Source organism: Dreissena polymorpha, chromosome 6 (genome assembly GCF_020536995.1).
Source record: "Dreissena polymorpha isolate Duluth1 chromosome 6, UMN_Dpol_1.0, whole genome shotgun sequence".
Classification (NCBI taxonomy): Eukaryota; Metazoa; Mollusca; class Bivalvia; order Myida; family Dreissenidae; genus Dreissena; species Dreissena polymorpha.
In genome coordinates, this window is record NC_068360.1 from 31,460,498 (window position 1) to 31,487,718 (window position 27,221).

Consider the following 27,221-nt stretch of genomic DNA (forward strand, 5'->3'; position numbering starts at 1 on the left):
ATTTCTCTTTTTAACTTGTAGGTCTTCTTGACTTTTAACCCAAATGGTACGCCATAGTATGTCTTTAGGGTTATTTAAAGAATGCTCCCACTTAAGAGATCAATACAGAGACCTCCCAGTGACTAAGCCAGTTAGCAGACACCCCATCCAATATACCACAGACACCGAACCAGCTATAAATTCCTGTGGCTAGAAAACAAAAAAATATAAGATGCTAGATCCTTAAGCTTGGAACATGTAACTTGTTTTAAGATTGTTTTTTTTTTTGGATGCATTACTTAATTATTGCAACAATTATAATATTTTGAACACAATCATGTCAATATATTTATTAAAAATACATAGTTATCAAAAAAACTTAAAAGCTTTTGCCCGTAAATTAGGTAGCACCTGCAATCATATTATTTCAGGGATTCGGTCGTGAACACCTATTTATGCCCTACCATTATCTCCGAAAGATAAAACCCAAACAATAGTTTAAAGTGTAAAACATGCCTTCGAGTCAACTATGATAATTTTTTTAGAGAGTACAGCATGAAACGATTATTTAGTATATTGTAACCTATAATGAAAACTATTTAACAAAACAATATTTGAACGAAACTATTTTTCAATGTCTGATATTTTTTGACAACAGATAATTTTTATCATGCTACTTAATGCCACATATTTTATTTATAATTTTTTAAATTAAACTCATCGTCTTTCACAGCTTTATTGTGAAAAACGTCCGTGATATCTATTTCGTAAAATACCTTCATTTTATTTAGCCGGTAAAAATGGCCGACTATGGGCGACTGCCACTAGTGGCAGGTTTATTTTTATTTGTATTTTTGACTTGGAGAGACTTGACGGTTACAGAACAGTCGTCACATGTAGGAAAAGACATTAAGGCACCAAAATTCGCCGCTCATTTAGCGGCTCCTACAATCAAATTTATGTTTTGGTAAGATGTTCTAGTTAACTCTGTTTTCGTTTTGCGTCGTAACAAATGGCGTCGGCTGTTTTTGTTCAACACGTCGTATGATTGAAACTGAATAATTAAAATTGCAGTGTCCATTCTAGAACGCACGATTCACGTTTTTTTTCCAAAAATCGCGCACATTGCCAGCAGATGCGCGAGAAAATCCGCGCACTTGATATGGTTTATGGACGTTTCGTGCCACTACCAGTTCGTGCCACTGATATTTGTCTTGAAAAGAGGTAGATGTTTCATCCGGGATCCAGACATAAGCCCCCCAGGACAAAACCCCCCCAATGAAAAAATGAACATTTGGACAATTGCCCCCCAGTAGAAATGACAGGTAGGATATAAGCCCCCCAGTGCTTATTTTGCATCTGGACATTTGCCCCCCAGTGCTTATTTTAGAAGTGGACATTTGCCCCCCAGTGCCTAATTTTCAATGACATAACTCGATTGAGCAGATAATCATATCCAATTATCACCACCTGATTACTCAAAACCTTTGAGATGATAATCCATTTATCCGATTACCACCACTGAAAGGCTTAAATAATGGAAGGGATAAATAAGGCGACACTGGATTTGATCTTTTCTCTGACTTTCATAACTTCTATGGCTAAGTGGTCAGCATCGTTACTGTGTGTTGTGGATGATGTGACCATAGTAACCTGAATATATAAAAACAATTATTTAATATTGTAACTAATGATAATAGCAATGAAACATTTAATTTATTATATATAAAATTATTTTGTGACGTTTTGTATAACTGTTTGGAATTAATTATGTAAATTAATTGATATTTTGAATGTTGGTAAAGCTTACAAATACTACATTTACCTTTACTTCAAATAATTAAATTTGTGAAGTTATGCAATACTGTCTGGAATTAATTTTGCAAATCGCTATTTTAAAAGTTATGATAGCAAAGATAACAAATAGCATTTTAATATTATACTTACATCAAGATTAGTTGTCAAGGTTCCTTTATATGAAGCGCTTCTGCGCTTGGAACATTCCCAATGTATTGATTCTTTACGAGACTTCTTTTTGGTGTAAGAGTACCCATCCTTCAGTAATTTCTCAGACCCTTTATTACTCTTAATAATTTCCATGATGAAATGTATCATTTGAAATGTGATAGTTTCGTTATATACTAAGTTTTAGTTAATTGTCACTCAAACAATGTAACTACAAAAATAATTGCCTTTAAATGTTGTTATATGTGTTCACTTTAATTATCATTATTTGTACTAAGTTATGATAATTATTATTGATAATCCTTTTGATTGATTAAATAAAGAAGCCATTCATTTTCATTAACAAGTATATGATCAAAGCCACATGTCACACCTTTAACAAGCTGATAATCCTTTTGATTGATTAATTAAAGAACAATTCTTTAAGATGTTTGTTTTACCTAAGATTAGGAAATTCAAGTGTGTTTCTGGACCTTTTTTATTTCAAATTATAATGATCCAAGTTTCTATGATTATATATTTGTGAGATATGAAATAATAATGAATCCAAAGACAGAGATATACTAGTTTAATGGAAACAACATATGATATTAGCACTGGGGGGCAAATGTTCACTTCTAAAATAAGCACTGGAGGGGAAATGTCCAGATGCAAAATAAGCACTGGGGGGCTTATATCCTACCTGTCATTTCTACTGGGGGGCAATTGTCCAAATGTTCATTTTTTCATTGGGGGGGTTTTGTCCTGGGGGGCTTATGTCCTACAACTATTTCGTCCCACTGATAATATATAGGCGGATATGTGTGAATAATTCCGTATAGGTGTGAATGATAAGGGTGGTTCGGGATGGGTGTCCCCTCCCAACGTTGATTTAAAAAAAAAAATTAATGTGTCAATTCACGTTGTGGTGCGTTATAACTCAAAGAAAAACAGCGTCAACAGACGTCATTTGGTGCGCTATGACTCTTCAAGAAATCCCCCAGTCATTTAAGAAAAAAAATAAATATATATTTTGTATTGTTTAATTGTTTTAAAACTTTCCTGCACAGATAGTAAAATCCCGACTCGAACGATTCCCCAATACATCCGTTTCAACCCGGCTCTATTACTGTATACTTCAGTGTCCGACAAATCCATTTCCCGGAGCCCGGGGGCTACCGAAATTTTTCATCGGGCTACTGAAATTTTCCAGCTGACGACCGCCGGGCTACTATAAATCTATAAGAGTGGTAGCCCGGTTTATTGACAGACATAAGTAGAATAAACACGCTGACCATGTGTTTGTACACTGTGTATTGCTTATAATCTGATAAAGTGCAATCAATTATCTAATCAGTCATTGATCACTTGCGGTAATGTCTTAAACAGTAACAGTGTATTTTAATCATCCAATCAGAATCAACATTTGTCGTCTGCTAATAATATAATGAGAGCAGGTTGGATAGTTGGCGTACATGATGCAATATCATTTCGCAGTTTGGAATTCTTTGTTAACCGCAACAATAAGTAATAGCGACAACGTTTTTGATGTCGTTAAATATCCAATAATCCCATATATGCCCGATTTATATTTTTAAAACCAAATTATGGGTGGGTAATATAGACGATAAGAGTCATAAACACAAACGTTTGAAATTTTCTAAAGTGTCAAATGAATTTTGGCATATGGTTCTATTTAAAGATATGATGAAATAAGCTCCCAATCAGGAGCGTTGTATTGCAACATGCGTAAATAACCTGCCACGGTTTGCACGCGTTGTGTACAGCTATTTTAGGTTACAAAGTTCTACATTTAAGAAATGAATTTCTTTGTCCTGATAAAAAGCGCGCGAAAATTGGTGTGGGTGTATTTATTTGTAAATAAACATTTCGTAGCGGGTACAACATTGAGATCATTTAATTTCCATTAAAAGTTTCGCTGTGAATTTCAACTAAAGTACCGGGGTATCTCGTGAATTATTTGGCATTGACATTTTCTCTTAATAAAATATCATGTTAACACGCTGTATTGTTACTGTTACGCTGTATCAGTTCCTTCATTATTGAAACAATTATTGTATTGTATACTGACTGCACACAAGTGTTGTAACATACAGATGCAATACGTAAATTCAGACAGTACTTAAAGTCGGACACAAGTAAATAAATGATTTAATACTCTTGATTTCTTGAAACTCGATATTTGTTGTTAAAAAGGGCAATTGCATTGATTAACACCATACGAGTCAATGGTATTGATCTTCAAACGCTTTATTTACGTTTACGACTTTACGTGCTGTCCGAATTTAAGTACACATACATGTTCACATACATGTAATATCTACATGTAGTATATGATTTTCTTTGGTACATTTACATTTAAGTACACGGTGCCTGTACTGTAACATTAATTTATGATATTGACTGTGTACATCAGACTACTTGCTGTTTTATGTATATGTATGTATACATATTATGTATATGTAAATGAAGAAATAAAATAAAGATGAAAACCTGCCTTTTATCATTTTGTAGGAAAATTTTATGGGCTACCAAATATTTTTATTGGTAGCCCAGTGGGCTACCTGAAATATAAGAAATTTGTCGGACACTGATACTTACTACTTTTTAAGTTTCTATTTATTACCCGATAATCCCGTTTATTCTGTTATAAATCACTTTCTGGTAAATATTTATGATAAAAGCTCTCAATTATTTCTTTACACTGTAACACAAACACACACCTTGCCATTTTTCTATAGTATCAAATAAATTTTAAGTGACTATTTATAGATTTTATGAACATGCGTCAATCCCCCGATGTGTTGTGTGCTTGTTAAAACGCTAAATACACGCACGCTTTCTATGCAAATGACGCAACGTTGTACATGCTGCATAATTTTCGCGCTCTTTTAAATTGAGAAAAAGATTCGACACAAAATAAATTTGTACAGGCAATGTGTACTTTGACAAAAACGCGTGTCCGCGGTTTTCAATTTTCCCGATGGGTGACATTTTGCGGGGGGCGGACCCGTGTCTGACCGCGGTGTTTGGCGAACACCCGAAATTGCCGCGATTGCACGCTATCGTTAACGGGAACACCCGTGATCACCGCGATGCTGCGCAGCCACCGTAAACACCTGTCTGCTAGGGTCATTCACACGTTTTAAATGTACATGTACAAAATAAAATCATATACTTCATGTGCATGTAGATATTATGTGCACATTTGTTATGTGTACTTAAACTCCAGGGCCCTCACACAACATTGGGGGAAGGGGTCCGCAGCTCTTAGGAGGGGGAATTTTCGCGGCGTTTCCCTTTTTTGGGGAATTTTTTACTTACTCTCGCATTATTTCATTTGTACATGTTTGCACTAAATTAATTGCATTTTTCATAATTAAGTATGTTTTAAAAGATTAAATTGAAATAGAATTGAGATATAATTATCATGAGACACATCTTTCTATTAAAAAAAAAAGAAAATTTTTTTTTTTTTTTTTTAGGGGGAATTTTTCCCCCCAAAAGGGGAAAAAAGTATACTTTTCAGGTGGGGGACTGCCGCCGAAATTCGGCGGCAGATTTGATAGATTGAGGGCCCTGAACTCGGGCAGTACGTTAAGTCGGAAACTAAAACTAAGCGTTTAGATGATCAATACGATTAACTTTTATGGTGTTAATCAATGCAATTGCCCTTTTTGTTTTCACAAAATTGGGTTTCATTTTTCCCGATTTCCAGAAAATTACTTGTACATGTTGCATGAAATCTAAATATAGCGTGTTACAGCGTGTTTGATTTTTATTTTATTCAGATGAAATGTCAATTCCAAATTAATCGCGAGCTACCCCGGTACTTGAGAAGAAATTCAATACGAAACTTTAAATCGAAATTAAAAGATCCCAATGTTGTCTGCGCTACGAAGATTTTGTGTCAAAAATAAATACACCCACGCCAATTTTTGCGCGCTTTTTATGGTTCAGAACAAAGAAAATGAAAATATCATGGGCAAATATACATGTATTTATTTGTGGCTATAATTTGTAACAAAACATGTCGAACTCTACACAACGCGCACACTAGGCGTCAGGTGATTTACGAATGTTGGAATACACTGACCTGTTCTGATTGGGCGCTTATTTCATCAAATCTTTAAATAGAAACATATGCAGAAATTCATTTGATTATAGAGATATGGCGAACGTTTGTGATTTTTGCATTTCTATCACACTTTTATCGTCAACATTGACCAGAATTTGCATGAAATCGGAAATCTCGGGATTATCGGGTAATGGACAGAGACGGGAATTTTTGCATGTATGGCCATCCTTAAAATTTCTTTTGTTTGGACCCACTTAAATCGGCCCGACTGAATTTTTTTTTGTTACTTTTTCCAAAAAATTTTTTTTTGCTCGCCGAAAAATTCTTTCCGCTAAAATTTTCCTTTCCGCTTTTTATCTTTTTTCAGTTATTTGCGTCATTTAATTGAATGCTCTTTAAAGGATATCTAGAAAAGCAATGAACAAAACGCGTACCGGTATTTATTTGATTCGCCTATTTATTTGACATATGCATATGCGATTAATTAAACTTTAAATACAATTAAATCGCTCCTGTTTTTCTTGTATCCTTTTAATTAAAATACGCTGCTGTCGTTCAGGATAGTTTGGGAGTAAAAAAACAAATTAATTTATTATCACCGTTCAATTCAATTCTGCAATCGGCAGAGATGTGTAATATTATCGGCATATAACTAACAATTTAATGATCACTCTTTAATTCAGATCGGTAAATATTCGGTAGAAAGATAAAAAGTGGTCAGCATAGAAATATTTATTGACGGGTATTGTCACCTTTTTGTTTTATTTGCTTATCTCTTTAAGACTTTCCGACCGGTCGCTATTTTGGAGGCAGACGGCGATATTAAATGTGTATTCAAATTATACAACATCTGCGCATGAATGACCCAATATTATCCGATAGCCCCACCCGTCCTCACGCTTCATTTGACAACGTCATGTCATGTGTAAGCGAGCTCAATGCTGATTGGCCAGCTACCATTTGCACTTCATTAACAATAAGGTCAAGCAATGTCCAATGGGGTTGAGACCGGGTTTCATTAACTGTTCCAATTGCGAACACTTTCATTGAAACAAAGAGACAAATATAGAAAACCAGTCCAGATTAAAATGGCGGATGTTTTCAACGAAATTTTACTAGATTTTCGCAATTTAGATTTTTCTTGTGCCAAATTCTAAATGTTTTCGCAAATGACTCAAATGGCAAAAGACAGCGCGAGCATTGCGAACGTGTTATTATTGGAATAAATGCTCACTATTACAGGGCTCGCGCTGTCGTTCGCCATTTGCAAAAGTATAGCGAATTTGGCTCAAGAAAAATATAATTTGCGAATATGTTTAAATCTCGTTAAATTTCATTGAAAACATCAGCCATTTTAATCCGGAGTGTTTTTTATGTTCCCCACTATAGTAGTGGGGGACATATTGTTTTTGCCCTGTCTGTTGGTCCGTTGGTCTGTTTGCGCCAACTTTAACATTTTGCAATAACTTTTGCTATATTGAAGATAGCAACTTCATATTTGGCATGCATGTGTATCTCATGAAGCTGCACATTTTGAGTGGTGAAAGGTCAAGGTCAAGGTCATCCTTTAAGGTCAGAGGTCAAATATATGTGGCCAAAATCACTCATTTTTAGCCGGATTTTTTTCGAAAAAATCTCGGCTTATAGATTGATGTTGTCGGGCGGGCGGGGGGGGCGGGGTGGCGGCGTGCTCGAAAATGTTAAAGTTCTTTTTTCATGGTATAACTTTGGTATGCTTGGACCTAGAGTCTTCAAACTTGACATGAAGGTTGGCCAGGATTAACAGATGACCACTGGTCATTTCAAGGTCATTCATTTGAAGGTCAAGGTCACTGTGACCTTCAATATAAAAAATGTTAAAGTTGTTATAACTTTGGTATGCTTGGACCTAGAGTCTTGAAACTTGACATGAAGGTTGGCCATAACTAGTTAGTAACCACTGGTCATTTCAAGGTCATTCATTTGAAGGTCAAGGTCACTGTGACCTTGAATGTAAAAATGTTAAAGTTCTTATTTCATGGTATAACTTTGGTATGCTTGGACCTAGAGTCTTCAAACTTGACATGAAGGTTGGCCAGGATTAACAGATGACCACTGGTCATTTCAAGGTCATTCATTTGAAGGTGAAGGTCACTGTGACCTTCAATATAAAAATGTTAAAGTTGTTATAACTTTGGTATGCTTGGACCTAGAGTCTTGAAACTTGACATGAAGGTTGGCCAGAACTAGTAAGTAACCACTGGACATTTCAAGGTCATTCATTTGAAGGTCAAGGTCACTGTGACCTTGAATGTAAAAATGTTAAAGTTGTTATAACTTTGGTATGCTTGGACCTAGAGTCTTGAAACTTGACATGAAGGTTGGCCAGAACTAGTAAGTAACAACTGGACATTTCAAGGTCATTCATTTGAAGGTCAAGGTCACTGTGACCTTAAATGTTAAAATGTTAAAATTGTTATAACTTTGGTATGCTTGGACATAGAGTCTTCAAACTTGACATGAAGGTTTGCAAGCACACTTAGATGACCACTGGTCATTTCAAGGTCATTCATTCTAAGGTCAAGGTCACTGTGACCTTGAATGTAAAAATGTTAAAGTTCTTATAACTTTGGTAGGTAAAAATGTTAAAGTTCTTATTCTTATTTTTTTGTGTGTAGGTATGTGAAAGCAAAACAATAAATAGTATTATTTCATCTAAGTTTATTTTCTTACATTTGATAATGAAATTGATGGAAACTTCAAACAATATGTTTCTAATTTGCTAATAAAAAAATTGAGATCAAACTTTCCTAATTGTCAATTCAAGTTCATATTTGTGACCTTAAATGTTATTGTTGTTCATGTATATGCATGCATTCAAAACATAACACAAGGTTTGCTCATGCCTTGAAAAGTACTTACATTTCATTTTGACCTTTGAACAATATTTCAGTAATTTAAGTATTGCATTGACAAAAACACGAAAGGTACTTTCCTGTCATTTAAATCAAAAATCCGGCTTCAATGCGGTCATCTCCGACCGCGGAACTCTTGTATGAATACTTTTGCAATATTGAAGACAGCAACTTGATATTTGGCATGCATGTGTATCTCATGGAGCTTCACATTTTGAGTGGTGAAAGGTCAAGGTCATCCTTCAAGGTCAGAGGTCAAATATATGTGGCCCAAATCGCTTATTTTATAGATACTTTTGCAATATTGAAGATAGCAACTTGATATTTGGCATGCATATGCATCTCATGGAGCTGCACATTTTGAGTGATGAAAGGTCAAGATCAAGGTCATCCTTCAAGGTCAGAGGTCAAATATATGTGGCCCAAATTGCTTATTATCCCCACGCTTTTTGAAAAAAAGGTGGGGATATTGTGGTTATCTCCGCCGTCCGTCCGACTGTCTGTCTGTCCGTCCGTCCTGGCCACTATCTCCTCCTACACTAAAAGCACTAGAACCTTGAAACTTACACACATGGTAGCTATGAGCATATGTGCGACCCTGCACTATTTGGAATTTTGATCTGACCCCTGGGTCAAAAGTTATAGCGGTTGGGGTGGGGCCGCGTCAGAAATTATCACTCATTTTTTTAGGTTATTTTACATTTACTTCTTTATTTCTACACCGATTCACTTCAAATTGATACTGGACCTCTCTTATGACAATACGGTCAATCTCAACCATGCATGGCCCCATTCCCAACCCTGGGGCGCCCCGCCCACATAGGCCACACCCACCAAAAATTTCCATTTACTATAATTTTTTCATTTCTACACGGATTCACTTCAAATTGATACTGAACTTTTGTTATGACATTAGGGTCAATCTCAACTATGCATGGCCCCAATCCCAACCCTGGGGCGCCCGCCCACATAGGCCACACCCACCAAAAAATTCCATTTACTATAATTTTTTCATTTCTACACGGATTCACTTCAAATTGATACTGAACTTCTCTTATGACATTAGGGTCAATCTCAACTATGCATGGCCCCATAACCAACCCTGGGGCCTTGCCCACATAGACCACACCCACCCAAAATTGCCTTTACTATAATTTCTTCATTTCTACACCGATTCACTTCAAATTGATATTGAACTTCTCTTATGACAATACAGTCAATCTCAACTATGCATGGCCCCATTACCAACCCTGGGGCGCCCCGCCCACATAGACCACACCCACCCAAAATTTCCTTTTACTATAATTTCTTCATTTCTACACCGATTCACTTCAAATTGATACTGAACCTCTCTTATGACAATACGGTCAATCTCAACTATGCATGGCCCCATTACCAACCCTGGGGCCCCGCCCACATAGACCACACCCGCCCAAAATTGCCTTTTACTATAATTTCTTCATTTCTACACCGATTCACTTCAAATTGATACTGAACTTCTCTTATGACAATACGGTCAATCTCAACTATGCATGGCACAATTACCAACCCTGGGGCGCCCTGCCCACATATGTCACACCCACCCAAAATTGCCTTTTACTATAACTTCTTCATTTCTACACCAATTCACTTCTAATTGATGATGAACTTCTCTTATGACAATACGGTCAATCTCAGCTATGCATGGCCCCATTACCAACCCTGGGGCACACCTAGGTCAAACATATGGCGTGGGGATACGCGTCGGCCTCTGCCGCGCCATTTCTAGTTTTATGAATACTTTTGCAATATTGAAGATAGCAACTTGATATTTGGCATGCATGTGTATCTCATAGAGCTGCACATTATGAGTGGTGAAAGGTCAAGGTCATCCTTCACAAGGTCAAGGTCATCCTTCAAGGTCAAACATCATATAGGGGGACATTGTGTTTCACAAACACATCTTGTTTAAAACTATTTTTCTGTTTTTTTCCATGAACAATTTGAAGCGCATATGGTAGCTGGCCTATCAACATTGAGTTTGCTATCGGGTAATATTGGGTCATTTATGCGCAGATGGAATACACAGTTGATATTGTCGTCTGCCTACAATATAACGGCCGATGGCAAAAGTCGTATAAAAAATAAGCAAATGAAAAGAAGCGTAACACTCAATAAATTATTTTTAAGCTGATCACTTTACAAATTTCTACCGACTATCGATCTTAATTAAAGGATGATAATTAAATAATTAGTTACATGTCGAAGATGTTGCACCTTTCTTTTCTTGATTTAAATTAATATGTTATAATTATTTTGTTGTTTTTTTACTCACAAACTATGCTATTGTAAAGTAATATGTCAACCAAATAGTATATTAATTACGTATTTGCAAGGTTACTTGTGTTCATTTTCTTAAGTCAAACGATATGCAGTTCTTTATTGAAAAAATAGACTTACGAATACACGTGCGGTGATACGGACGGTGCAGAAAAATCTTTACCAGAGGCAGAAGACTTGGAGCTTTATTTGATAATTACCTTTCAGTTACCTTTCAGTTTGGTATATATCGGAGTTCAATTTCAGAAAAAAAATTACTTAAAAGAATAAAATCCCTACCTACCTACCCACCAAAATTTACCTGGGTCGGGTTATGCCAAACAAACAATTTTTTAAGGATGGCCTATGCGGTAATCGATTGTGATTGTTCGTAATCGTTGTTAATTTTTTAGACACCAAATGACACCTTTAACATTCAAACGCACGGTAGATTCTTTCTGCGAATTTGTACCGACCTATGTTTATGCTCAATTATTTTATTTCTAGCGAACACGATGAACACTGCGGTAGATATTATGGGTCCGCGGTGATTAGCGGTGTCCACCTTATGGAAAACAGCCCCCGCGAATATTTGATCTGAACACCCATCGCGGGGGTCGTTTGGTAAGCGAACACCGTAAAATGAACACTTGGTAAGCGAACACCGTAAAATGAACACTGCAACGAGTGGCGTTTGTCAAAGTACACGTTGCCTGTACTGTAATTTGAAGCAAGATTATTTTAACGTTGTGGTAGCATTTACATTCGGAAGCGTGTTTTGGATTAAAAACGCGTTAACATCGACTTACGGGAATGGGTTTCGGATTACAAATTTAATTATTTAATTATTCCCATTTGAGATTTCAACAAATATTAACAGTTGCGTTATGAATTCAACGATAATTTGTTTAAACACTTTACGAGTCGAATAAATGTTTTGACGGAATTATGCATGAAATTCGCGTTGTCCACGAGGATTATGACCGGTTGCCATCATCAGTCTTCTAAGTATCGTTTATCGGACAAAATATGTTTAAGTGTGCGTAATAAATTCAACGAAAATTTGTTAAAGCGCATTACGTGTCGAATAAATGTCAGAAAAACGAGGTAAATCAGTTCTATAAATGGACATGATGAAATATACATGTACTGGAATTAAATTGTTATCGCATTATAACCGGAAGTTATTTGCACAACTTACTCGCTATAAGTAATTAATTGTTTACCACTTGCAATTAATTTCTCGTATTAATTATGAGTCATAGGTAACACTTGTTTACATTAAAAAGGTGTGATGATGATGCCCGAAACTGTCTTTAATGTACTGTTCTAGTTACCGGTTTTATATTACGTAAATGGTACAACTCCTTGCTAATCAAGCTGCGATAAACTCTTACTTCGTGCCCGACGTCAATCAAAAATAATGGTCGATAGTTAACCCCGCCCTCATAAGAATTCGCATAACCAATTGGACGATGAACATCACAGTTTGACGACAGGAAAGTTACCTGATACATCCTTGTCAGCATTTAAATGACTGTGTAATGTGGCTAGAATAATCGATACGCGCGTCATGCTATTCTCTTATCAGTGGATTATCGATTACCCCATGTGGTGTTTATGGCGATAACTTGTGAAAGTAGGTACCGAGTGCTCTTTTAAAACAGGGAATTTTGATACACTGATAGAGAAACCTTGATTTTTTTACAATCTCCACTTTCTTGTACTGAAAAATACACTGATCGGAAAATTTAAAGCACCCCGGGGACTCTGATTTCGAAATTCAAGCGCCCTGGCGAAGGATCGTTAAATGGCCTGTGGAAATCACTGATATAAAACATAAAGTGGTGTTATTTTGTAATGCATCATGTGTTTGTAAAAATAAAATAAAATGATTTATTGTTAGTTTAAAAAACATTAGTACATAGTTCATTATGTTTAATAAATATAAAACTTGAAGAGCTGTTATTCTATGCTTCATTTGTATGAACTATATACATATATAATAATATAACATGAATGAACAATAATACCATTTAAAATGAAGCTTATATATGCTTTACTATCAACTCACAAACTATCAATAAGCGATATGTGCCTTTATTAATTAGCAAACAATTCATTACCGACTCGGGCCTTAAATGTACCGACACGGGCCTTTAATGGCCAATTAGTAACCAATTAGTAAACAACTCACCGCTTTAATTATGATACAAACTGTGTAATTAACACTGAAAGAGTAAATAAAGTCAGTTGAACACAAAGTATAATATAATACGTGTGTTGTTTGTTGAATTCACAAAACCAGTAATGGCTTGCAAATATCCTTGTGTGTACTGTGCACGGAATGTTGGTGAAGAAGATAAAGCCATCCCATGCGATGTATGTGAAAGATGGCAGCATCTGACGTGTGAAACTGGTATCAGTCTCCGACAGTATCGAAAAATGATGAAAGGGAATTTCGTCGTTACGTGGAAATGTTGCGAATGTAGCCGAATGATAGTGGATATCCCTATAGATGTTACGCCAGAGGTATGGGAGATAGTAGAGTTCCCTATGGATGCTGATGTCCTTATATTGTATGCATTCACTTTTGATATGGTTAATGTCAATGTATTGAAAATGTTTTATGTTATTTTTTGTTGATGTATTATATTAAGCATGTAAATTGAGTCTTAAACAATCATGAAATAAAACAATCTTGAACAGATGTTACAATTAAAGGTGCGAAAGTTTCCTGTTATGATTCACACCTACTTAACGGTATCATTCACACCTAGCCGCCTATATATTATCAGTGGGACGAAACGTCCAATGCCACCTTACACAAATATCAGTTGCACGAAATGGTAGTGGCTGGAAACGTCCAGCACCCCTTGATATCAATGAGTATTTTTTAAAGAGCAAAGTGATGTTGACTCGAATTTTGAAAGCGGATATAGACCAGTTGATGAGTGACGTCACGCGCACCTGCAAAGTTTAGACTCCGCCCACTGGTTGGCAAATGAGGTAGAATTCATATAAGCGCATATAGAGAATGTTGACAAAATCATCGTTTTTAAGGATAATCATGCACAATATCAACTATAATTTTACTAATTATGTCTAAATAAAACATTAGCATGCAAGGAAATGCATCATTGGAACGATTATATTGTTGTTATTATTTGTTTTTACTAACAACGAACTCGGGAGTGGAACACAAACTAAGAGCTCGATATGTGGTAACCACAAAAATCTCTCTACTTGGCACTTCTTCGCGACCATTTTTAGTTTTAACATTCTCAGTAATTGAAATTATTTCAGAATAAATTAAATTTAATTAACGAAAACAAATAAGGATGAAAACAAACAACCAATAGGTCAATTTTATGTACGCAACATAGGGTAACTGATTTGAACCTTTATATGTCTGAAAAAAACAACAAAGACCCATAAAATGTATTTTATAGGTGTTTGGAAAAAAACTAACCTTGTTACACATTAATTAAATTCTCTTGATTAATGTAATTGTTTTATTTAATTGTTCACACTAACTTTGACAATCGTTGTTGCAGCATTTATATCCCGGTGTTTAATTGCACCTTTGTTCATCACAAACCGATTATCTCGTTATGATCGGATACTGTCCAAACAATTACAAAGAAAACATGGTGTCATAAACCCAGGGACCTATACTTGGGTACCTGCATAAACCACATGTGGCAGATCAGTGTCTGGTCATTAAACACAAGTTACGATACCTCCATGTCATCTCTTTGCATATTGAGCAGTCATTTAAGCAAAATTTAAAAGCTAAAATACTGAACAGTTGCTTCAATAAAATATTTTAACATTAAAAAAAGAAGACATTTGTCGGAAATGGATTACCGGTAACAGGAACTAGTGTATATATTAGCCAGTTTAATCATAAAAATACAATGTTCAATAACTATACATTTGAAATATTGTGCAATTTCACTGCTACGCAATTAAAGTATTTAACGGGTACCGGCAAAAGTAAACTTCGCTATTACGTGTACAGATGGTAAATTACTGCAGTGTACGAAACACCATCATGAACACAAGCAATCACAATAGGGTAAAAAATAATTGCGTTAAATAAATTACATATAAAAATTATATGTATTTGTCATAAAACGCTAGATTTTTATCACTCCTTATTACTAGTAAAGAGATTTCAATATACATGCAAAGACAGTTCAATTTGCATTATATGCAGGGGTTTTCCATTTGTATGCAAAATTGTATTAATATTGTCATTCAATGTAAACGAAGCGAAAATTCATTCAATGTAAAATAAAATTACCACGATATTTAAAAATTGTAATGTATTCCGCTTTTTAGGGCTTTGTTGTATAATTGATTAAATGCATCTCTATGGATCGCTGATGAAAAATAACACTATCCACACCACTTATAATTATAATACAATTAATATATGTTTTATTATTGTTGAAATATAATTTATTTAAGTCTAACTATCAAAAAGAATACGGCTAATTATAGTTTTGTTTTGTGGAATTGTCAGTATTTAGTCTTCCGATCACGTTTACTCTATGCTTATAACTACTTTGTATTTTTATGAAGAGGAAATTTTATTTGTGAATATGCATTTATTTGGTACTAAATATGATATATTTGCACTATTTTTAAGAGTTTTAATGTTTATTTTGGTTTTATTACCAATTTATTAACTAAACAAAAGCCCTTTATACATGTTTTACGTTACTGTAACCAGTGTTTTTGCCAACCAGTCAGTGTGCATGCGCGGAAAATCCTGAATGTAAACAATAACATTCAACTGGTCTATAGGATCGTTTGTAAATTACATGTATCTTATTACGCAACTTTAAGGTGTAGTGTCGTTGTGTTGTAAAGCCAATATTGTCCAATGAGAGCACATACTTAGAATAAGCGACAGTATTTGTAGGCAGTCGATACCTGCAGTGAAATCATGCGGATACCACATGACGTAATTGCCATAAGTGCATGGTTTTGTGGCAGTTTGTTGGCTTTGTTATGCATTCCGATTCGACACTAATGGGACCCTACGGTTCACACCTCCAAGATGAAATTTTTTGGCCAGTTACTTCAAAAACAGATGATAGAAAATGGGCCTAATGCTCGTGGAAATTGTGCATTTCATGCATAATATTATCAAAACACGCTTCAAAAACACATGAAATTTACCTGAAAGTCAGCCTTCAGACAAAGTAAAAAACACGATGATGTTCCATCACACTATTCTTGTTGACACTTAAGTTGAAATTTGGAACAGTGTAAATATTCAAAATCTGATCCACATTGTTATCGACTAGGCTACATCAAATATCACGATGTCAGGGGTCTCGCGATTGGGTAAAATGGGCGATATGGTTGCTCAAAATCTGCCGAAATTGCCTTTTCTTAAGATGAAAGAGATATCATATCGAAATGCCGAATATTTTGAGAGCCGATTTACGATTGTTTGCTAATTATGTTTGCCCAACTTAAGCCTGCCTTAAGTCAAGCGTCGCATTTGAAATTCGACATTGGCCAATGAAAGCAAAAGCTTTTAATGGTCGACAACACACGTACGCAGTCAACACTTGCAGTTTACTGTCAATACCCGCAGTTAAATCATGCAGACGACGCATGATGTAATTGTCATTAGTGCGTAATTTAAAACAATCACGTGCGAATGTGTGCTGTAACTGTGCTGGTCCGTTATGACAAGCACATTGTCTTTTGTCTAATCTTGAACCATTAAATGTGTAAAGTGTCTGTTGCTACTTTTTATGCGTTATTGATCTTTTGAATCGTTGACAAGTTTGACTATTGTATCAATGCATATTTCATTTAATTTTTATTTGTTGACAATATTTGTTTACTGCAGTAATATTTTCTGCTAAAATGCAATTTACGACGTTCCAAGCAAACAATAAATAAGTATTCTAGACCATTTTAATATATACAAACGCAGGTGTATTAAACCAGGACCCGGTTTTCAGAAAATAATGTGTACACATATGTTGCATTTAATCTAAATTTAGATTTACTTGTCTATGGTTGTTATAATGCTGATGCGCGCACCTATTTTTTTCGGATGGGAAAAAACATCCGATTATTCATTGCACACTAACACATCCGGAAAATGGTGCAAGTTTGTGTTTATTAAATTCTTAAACACATTTATCGTTAATACTGGCTAATTCCTTTTAAATTGAAGTTATCATTATATGGGATTAACTGATGCCTATACGTTAAAATCAAGACAGGCGGTAAGTATTTTGTTATTGACATGGTAGTTAATATGTATGTATTTTTGAATTTCATTATCAACAAATATTATGAGCACTTAACTTAAAATACACTCCGTTTTTAGTGTGGAAGGAGTAACTGCTTTCATCAACCAAAATACATTTTAATCCAAAAACACAAGTTCAATGAAAGAATAGACAATAATCGAATGAAACATAACGCTTAATTGGATTTTCGTTTCAGTTGACTGATGTTAAGCTGACCAAAGTTGCATGTTCATGATAATATTAATACATATTCTTAATAAACAAAACGTTGATCTCTAAAGTAAAAAGAATAGTCTGTGTATGTTTGCAGCAATTTTGCTGTAATTCTGTCTGTTGTTAATCATTGCATAAGAACATTTCTTGCTTCCATAACTATATATGTTGCTTTTGTATAATAATTATCTGACATCCGTTTTATACGCATTGTAGTGAAGTTCCTTTAGCTAGCATATGAACAAAAGAAAATGTAAGGATGAATTTGTTGTTATGAAGCAGATTATTACCAGTTATCTTTTAAAGCAAATTTTACTAAAGTCTGACATCTATCATGCAAATGTCACATATTATTTATCTTTTGAATCACAGTGTATAAAAACTGGAATCTGCGATGCAAATGTACCATTTCTCCCCAAAAAGTTGCCACTTCTCCCTATTTTGGCCTTTAGGAGAAGTGACTTCTCCCTAAATTTTTAACCTAGCTAGACCCCTAGATGTGCGAAAGATTGATGTACTGTGACCTAACCGCCAGCGACATTTCAAGTCGGCAACATGACGACAGTTTTCCAATATGGTGGATAGAGCGTACAAAAATAAAGAAAATAAAAAGCAATGCAGGGGTTTTTCCAGCCATTTTGGGAAAAGGAGTCTAGTCATTTTTTTTTAAATCTATAAAAGTGGCAAATTTGGGAATTTTTTATTGACAAAAGGATTGAATTGGGATTTTTTGTATCAACAAACATTAAATGTTGACACAAGAGGTCTTTTCTTGGCCATTTGGGATAAAAATCATATAAATTATATTTATGTATTTTGTAGGATGTTTAAAAAATAAAATTTAGATATAGAGTCTAGTAATCATAAGTCATAAGACACTTCTTCCTAAAAAAAATATTTTTTGGGGGGGGAAATTGGGAATTTTGTTAAAATTTCGGTGTGGGATTGGGTCCGTTTGCTTTGGGATCAGCTTCGTTTTACGGCCTTTTTTACAAAAAACCAGCAATTAATTCTTGCTTTAATTGTACCATTTGCATGAGTTTGCGCTTAAGACTGGTAAACGTTGCAGCATCAGTGGCTGTAGCGTTTGCTGTGGTGATCAAATTTTGCACCTTTGGACAATAGACAGCGCATTGCAACTGTCAGAAACCCTTTCGGTTATAAAGCTGAGAGTTGAATTATATCAACTACACAGCCTTCTAGTCAGAATTGTCAGTCAGACCTTAGATTAGTCTGTCAGACCAAAGAAATTTTATTTAATAAAAAAAAAATTCGGATTAAAAATCTAAAATATTAGAAATACATCTACATTCTTTATTCCAGACAGATCTCGCATATCATTTTACCTGTTTGTGGATAAAATGACATCCATTAAAGAAAAGTCTCTTCTTAGCAAAAATCAAGTTAAGGCGGAAAGTTTCGTCCCTGATTAGCTTTAGCAGACTTCAAAGGATTATCATGGACAACAAATTAAGAACATGCATTAACTCTCCCCCCTCAGAAGTGAATTGAAAATGGCTGTATGCAACCAGGGTAAATGCTACCAGCATAAAACCAGAACAACCTACAAGTAACTCGTAGTCTGTTCAGGTTTTATGCTGTTTGCTAATGGTCAGTTTCTTAGGGTTAGAAATTAAGCCTTTAAAACTTGATTCTGGAAAGAAAGGTCTTCAATTTAATTTGAATTTCTGAGGGACTGAAAATGGGTCAATATGTGTGTTGTTCTGAGAAAACTGGGCTTAATTCATGGGCGTAAAGTGTCGTCCCAGATTAACCTGTGCAGTCTGCACAGGCTAATCAGGGACAACACTTTCCGCTTTAATGGATTTTTTAGTTTCAAGGAAGTCCCTCCTTACCGAAAATCAAGTTTAGGCGGAAAGTGTAGTCCCAGATTAGCCTGTGCGGACTGCGGACTGCACAGGCTAATCTGGGACGACACTTTACGCACATGTATTATGCCCAGTTTTATCAGAACACAACACATGTGCTTCTGAGTGGGGAAGGGTTTAGCCCAGTTTTCCCAGAACAAGGCTCAATTAATGCAATGTGATTAATAATGTTGATAATGTTTCAGTTATTACTGAGGGTACAAGCATTTCTTTAAGCAGTTCTTATTAGATGCCATTGAAAAATCAGTAATTCCTGAGGGTATAAGCTGCAATAATTTAATGAGATGCCATTAACAATGTTTCAGTTATTCCTGAGGGTACAAGCGAGTCTTTGAGCAGTATGCGCACGTACTTAATGAGAAGTTCCCACATCTGGCGGTCGAAGGAGATAACTATCCCCCTCCCCCGATGCGGGCGCTTTTCGCTCAAGGACTCAGCGTCGTGAAAATCCTCATCATCGTTATGGTCGTAATGGGCCAGAATCCATTCCCTCATCTTGGCATTGAAACACCATCCATTTACACCTGGGCTATACAGAACAAAGTAAGTGCATACTGATAGGAACTCCGCTTTGGTGTCTTGTTTGTTTAGTTAGATTTTTTTACAGATTGTAAACTACTTTTGTTTAAACAAATTTCATGTCCAAGCTAGTTTTGCTGATATTACCCTCGGTCTATAGGTGTTTTTGAAAAGAATTGTTGATAAATAAATAATATGAATTATGATGTATTTAAACAGTATTCAGTGTTTTGGTTTAATTGTCCTTTCTGCTGATTTCCTTTTTAGCTCACCTGAGCACAACGTGCTCATGGTGAGCTTTTGTGATCGCTTTTTGTCCATTGTGCACCGTCTTCGTGAGTCGTGCGCTGTCAACATTTGCCTTGTTAACTCTCTAGAGGCCACATTTATAGTCCAATCTTCATGAAATTTGGTCAGAAGATTGAGCTCAATGATATCTTGGATGAGTTCGAAAATGGTTATGTTTGCTTGAAAAACATGGCTTCCAAGGGGCGGGGCATTTTTCCTTAAATGGCTATATATATATATATATATGGCTATAGTAAAATCTTGTTAACACTCTAGAGGCCACATTTATTGTCTGATCTTCATGAAACTTGGTCAGAAGATTCATCCCAATAATATCTTGGATGAGTTCGGAAATGATGCCGGTTGGTTGAAAAACATGGCCACCAGGGGGCGGGGCATTTTTCCTTATATGGCTTATAGTAAAACCTTGTTAACACTCTAGAAGCCACATTTATTTTCCGATCTTCATGAAGCTTGCTCAGAAGATTTGTCCCAATGATATCTTGGATGAGTTCAGAAATGGTAACCTTTGCTTGAAAAACATGGCTGCCAAGGGGCGGGGCATTTTTCCTTATATGGCTATAGTAAAATCTTGTTAACACTCTAGAGGCCACATTTATTGTTCAATCTTCATGAAACTTGGTCAGAAGATTTATCTCAATAATATCTTGGACGAGTTCGAAAATGATGCCGGTTGATTGAACAAAATGGCCGCCAGGGGGCGGGGCATTTTTCCTGCTATATGTATATAGTAAAACCTTGTTAACTCTCTAGTTTCAATGTCAAACTTGTTTTACAATGGTTATTGACTTTACTGGTTCTATGTAAAAATGAAGAGTTAAATTGAAGTCCTTACATGTAGGTGGAGAAGGTCATTTTATTAAATAACAAAATTAATGAGTAGCATTTTGCAAGTAATCAGGTGCACATAACTATTCAACATGCAAAATAAAGCCAAAATGTGGGAAAACTGGGTTTAATGCATGTGCGTTAACTGCCAGTTGCAATTTAAAGGAAGTATCTTCTGAACGAACTGTACTGCGTAGGCTAAACTGGGTTGACACTTTCCACACATAAAGAAGTGAAACTCCAGCTGCTCCATCAGTTATGCAGTCTTATTATACACAAGTTCGTCGACCTTTATTTATGGTAAGTGACCGATTGCCAAAACATTACGGTACAAAACAAAACAACATACACATAATAGAATAAAGCTGGGGTCACCGCCTTGGATGGGTCAATGCAAACCTCTATGCCCAGTTTTCCAAGAAGGAAGCTCATAATGTTCACTCTTTTCTTTTCAGTTATATGCATGTTTGATGATCTTCTTCATAAGCAATGCTGTTGAAGGACAACTGATATCCACTGGGGCCTTCGAAATAATGTTTAATGGTACGTTAACTAGCATATTACTGATAGAAATTTAATCAGGGTACTGTATCATGTAACATGCACAACCATGTATAACATGCGCCCATTTTTATACGCCTGTTTTCAAAATGGGACGTATTATAAGATAACCCTTGGCGGGCGGTGGCAGCGGGCGGGCGGGCGGATGGCAGCGTCAACAGCAGTGTCCACTCTCTAATTCAAATAGTTTTCATCCGATTTACCAAACTTTGCCAGAAGTTGTATCTAGACAATATCAAGGTTAAGTTCAAATATGGGTCTTGCGGGGTCATAAACTAGGTCACGAGGTCACTTAGTGCATATCATGCATTTAGCATGGTGTCCGCTTTCGACAAAAATTTGAAGTAGTTTTCATCTGATCTTCACGAAATTGGGTCAGAAGTTGTGTCTAAATGATGTCTAGGTCATGTTCAAATATGGGTCATGCTGGGTCAAAAAATACTGTGAAACCATTTATTTTTGCAGCACGAAATTTCGTCCTTTTTTAAAAAAAATGACTATTTCGTCAGCACTTAAATTCGTTCATTTCTGGTTTTGAAAAAAAAGCGTCCGATTTGTTTGTAATGTTTGTAATACATGTTATACGCGGTTGCGAAAAAATCGTGCTGGGGAAAGAGGGGTGACACTTGGTAGTCACTTGCAGGAGGTGGGCCTTGTTTGGCATATGCCAATTAACAAGTCTGTTATTTCAGGTGATAGTAACTGTCCCTTATTATTTTCTGTCATTGACACGTTCTTTGTTATGATTAGCAGATAAGTGGGACTTAATAACCGTTAACGAGTGTTTTAAACAACGAAGCCAATTGCCAACTAGTCTTTTTCCATTACAATCATGGACAACCAAACACAAATCAATATGTTCTTTATTAATTTGTAATAAAAGCGCAGAATATATTTCAGTCAGGTGTTGATCACACATCGTCATATTTTAATTGCGTTTAATAGTATTGTCTTTAATCTGGATTTGCCGCGTGTTGGCTGTATAATCTGCAACACCCCTGAAAAACACAATACACACAATGGGTAATAAAGTTGTTAACAATTAGCGCTAATCAACACTATTATACCTAAACGAAGTCGACGCATTCGATACAGGCTTATTGCATTCGCGTTTTACAGGAAATGTCAGTTGTCAGTACACTGTATAATGTACACCCCTTTGTGTCAAAACCGGATTTAACTTGAGTGCGAATAGTCGACTGTTTCATGTTCTTTGTATCAATACCATCCATGTATCTGTACTATAAGTATACCAGTCTACAAACAAAGTGCGCGCTTCCGCATATGGGTATTCGGATGTTCAAAAAATTGATCAAGGTTTAGCGTTCATGCCGTCGAACGCATTTAACAATATAACTCGTTTTTTTTTCACTATTTCTTAACTTGCAAAAAATACTAGTGGCTTATAACTTACCTTGCAATCTTTTTTTCTCGCATTTTGCGAGTGTGCGAGTGTTAATTTCGAGCCCTGTGTATATGCGTGACTTACGCTGGATTTAAATGCCTCATGCCTACGGTAATTCAGTCTTATTTGTTTCAAATATGGGACATGATTGTTCGTTAGGATCTTGAATTCGTCCATCGGTCGAAGGACGAAAACAACTGAAAATTAATGTCTGACGAATAATAATGGTTTCACAGTCGGTCATAGGGTCACTTAGTACATTTAAAGCAATCACCATTGTGTGTTATATCCTACTTCTTAAGTTGTGATATGCTTTATAAAAATACATCATTTTGCCATTCAAATGGTAAAGTTATGTGTTGCCTAATTTAACAAATTTATCTTTTTCCACTCAAATCGTAAAGTTATCAAGTTGTCCAAAACCTTCAAACGGACAGTTTTATATGCCAAAACAAAAAACAGAAAAAAAGTTTTATAATAAAGAAAACTGTCAAATTATCAACCATTTTGCTATTCCTTAATTAATTGCATCAATGTATTAATGTGTACCAACATTTTAAAAATCGAAATTTGGTGGTGTAAAACTTTGTGTAATACATGACATTTTTGTAGAAATAAATGTTGTCATGCTTTTATTAAGAAATAAAACATTAACAAATTTTTAAGCGTAATAACACAGTGACAGCCTATTAAAGGAAATACGGGAATCTATTTTAATATGCTAAGAAATGTATGCATGTTTAGAGTTGGCTCTAACAATGGTCTCACAAATAATTTGGGGGGTATAAGTGATTATTCATTTAAATCAGAAGGCACCTCAACTAATCAGAGGTTAGGAAAAGGAACCTGGAGATTAATCAAATCATTTCAAATTAATGACAGTGATATTGATCACCAGGATTGCTTCAATTTAGTAGTTATTTTGAAAAATTAATCTGATTTAAAAAAATGTATTTTTTTATGTATATATTTGTATCTAACGGTATCTTGCAATTTTTATCTTCCCCAAATAGATGTTTGCTTTATTTTTCCCTTGCTTTGGGTAAAAGTGCCTTTTCTGCAAGTGGGTCATTTCAAAGACTGATTAAAGTATGATATAATTGATGCCATTAATTGATTGTATGGCAGTGGTACATTGCAACATGGGTTTCACCCGAAGAAGCAAAGTAAAAATGGCTATTTGCATCCATCATAAACCCAGAGCAGCCTGCAAGTGACTCGCAGTCTGTTCAGGTTTATGCGGTTTGCTGCACACTAGTACATGTATCTTAGGATTGGAAATTAAGCCTTGAAAACTATTAACCCTTTGCATGCTGGGAAATTTGTCGTCTGCTAAAATGTCGTCTGCAGAATTTCTAAAATTAGCATTTTCTTCGATTTTTTTCAAAGAATACTATCAGAATAGCAAACAGTTTGGATCCTGATGAGACGCCACGTTCTGTGGCGTCTCATCTGGATCCAAACTGTTTGCAAAGGCCTTTAAAATTCAGCTCCAGCGCTTTAAGGGTTAAAAAAGGTCTTTAATTATATTTGATTTTCTAAGTGACTTCAAATGCATCAAGTGCGTATCTGAGTGGTTGAAGGTTACATCAGTTGTTTGTGTGTGATGCAGATGTACCGGTTTGGTCGAAATTGGAGACAGGCAGAATACCATCGGCTGCAGAGGTGTTCCAGATTATTGAAAATCACATGCGATTTGGGCAGGCCCAGTCGGCGTAGCATGCATGATAAGGTAAAGCAGGGCTCTGGCAAAAAGGGGCTTTCTGCATCTGTGTAAAGTGTCATCCCTGTGCAGTCCGCACAGGCTTATCAGAGACAAATGTGTCCACTTTAATCAAATTTATAGTTTGAAGGAAGCCTTTTCGAAAAAAAAAACCAGTCAAGACGGAACGTGTTGTCCCTGATTAGCTTGTGCGTTTTTGTCAGACTCAGTGTTTATTGACTTCAAGAAGTTGCATTCTTGAAGTAGACTTTGATGCCTTTAGAGAAATACTATAATTTTTCATGCTGTTAAAAAGTGTTTTTTTTATGTCCCCCAACACTATAGTGGGGGACATATTGTTTTTGCCCTGTCTGTTGGTTTGTTTGTTTGTTTGCATCAAACTTAAACATTTGCCATAACTTTTGCAATATTGAAGATAGCAACTTCATATTTGGCATGCATGTGTATCTCATAAAGCTGCACATTTTGAGTGGTGGAAAGTCAAGGTCAGGGTCATCCTTCAAGGTCAAAGGTCAAATATATGGGTAAAAATAGCTAATTTAATGTACACTTTTATAATATTGAAAATAGCAACTTGATATTTGGCATGCATGTGTATCTCAAAGAGCTGCACATTTTAAGTGGTGAAAGGTCAAGGTCATCCTTCAAGGTCAAAGGTAAAATCGCTCATTTAATGTATTTTTTTGTAATATTGAAGATAACAACTTGATATTTGGCATGCATGTGTATTTCATGGAGCTGCACATTTTGAGTGGTGAAAGGTCAAAGGTCAAATATAGGGGACATAGTGTTTCACAAGCACATCTTGTTATAAATTCAGTATTATCAAGTTTAGCTAATAATTGTTTGTGCTTTTGACACATGAATATAATAATGTGCTGTAAACATGGTAAAATGATGCATTATGTACAAGGTTTCATGTTTTCAAAAAGTTTTATATGATAAAATGATGTTCTCTTTATATGGTTTGATGTATTCAAAATGCTTCCAAAATTCTTTTCCTTTCAGAAAGATATCCAGATGTCTGTGTTTAGCCATTCCTCATCCATCATCATTGACCCATATTTCATCATCATCGTTGTCTTTCATCATGTCAGCGCATAAAGTGAACTGAGACTTGTCTTGAGTTACTGCCCTTGAATACTCGCTCTCGGCAACAGAACACAAGAGAGTGACAGAATGAAGGCATGCATGGAAAGTTGTTATGGCAACTAGTGCAGGCTGGATGTACGTAACAGAGATCTTGTGCTCGGTTGTCAGGCCGTATTCATGGTGGAATTGTTATATCTTCATTTGCAGTCTTACTTGACATGTGTCTTGGTACACTGTTTTATGTATTTATTTCCAATTATAGTCAGTGATTTTTCTAAGTCACTTTTTTATAATGTATGCCATTTGTCATTTTTGTATGGTGTTTGTAAATTTTTAGGTTGCATATTTCCAGATATCTTTTGTTTGATTAAGTTGAGAAATGGTACAATTATGCCCTTTTAAATACACATCGTTATTAGCATCTTAAAAACTACAATACCATATTAAATTATTGGTGTCTAAGTAAACCCCTACAGACGAGTACAGTATTTAATTACTAGAAGATTGGAGTTAATAATAATAGCTTAACACTCATTTATAAATATTGTGTGTCTTGTATTGCTTTTTGTCATGTTTTTTTTATATTTAATTGATTACTTAAAAAATCACCACCATGTCCCTGGTACTTTGTTACTTAGTTTTGTTGTCTTCTATATAAACAGTGGTATAACCAAAATTCCAAGAAGTTTGACTTGTGTCAATTATAAATATTTTGCTCAGTTTGTCCAACACTTAAGTTTAAAGTTTTATACAGTTTGAACCTTTAAACAAAAATACCTTGTTTTTTAGTTCCAATACTAGCAGTTCGTTTATGTATACGGATAATGGTACAAATGTTATCAGTATGAACCCACAATTTATTGAAACAAAAATGCCTTGTTTTAAAGTTCCAATATAACCAGTGTGTATATGTATATACAGATAATGGTACACAGTTAATTGGTGACACAAATTGATTATCAATTTATGTACTAATAAATCTAATCCATACTTTTAATTATGTAAGATTGAGAGTCAAGGCATTATTTCACATATAACAAATAAAGTGCGCATTAATTTTGTAGAACTGTTTGATAGCTGGTGAATCAGAATATGCATTTAATTGTTTGACTCTTGATTGCTTGTTCATTTATTTTTATGTGTGTGTATTTTGATGCAAATAAACTGTGTTCATTTTA

The 27,221-nt window shown here is 35.4% G+C and overlaps 1 protein-coding gene and 1 long non-coding RNA gene across 2 annotated transcripts; both read left to right on the forward strand.

Moving 5' to 3' along the window:
• Positions 1–758: 758 nt before the first annotated feature.
• LOC127834679 (selenoprotein T2-like) lies at positions 759–27,221 on the forward strand. The gene is made up of 5 exons (XM_052360703.1): positions 759–946; positions 19,912–20,149; positions 21,718–21,805; positions 24,841–24,960; positions 25,960–27,221. Exons 1-4 carry the CDS (start codon positions 780–782, stop codon positions 24,945–24,947), a joined length of 600 nt encoding a protein of 199 aa, XP_052216663.1. The 5' UTR covers positions 759–779; the 3' UTR covers positions 24,948–24,960; positions 25,960–27,221.
• Positions 7,722–8,715, forward strand: LOC127834680 (uncharacterized). The gene is made up of 2 exons (XR_008028050.1): positions 7,722–8,275; positions 8,421–8,715. It is a non-coding gene; the product is annotated as an uncharacterized LOC127834680 (long non-coding RNA).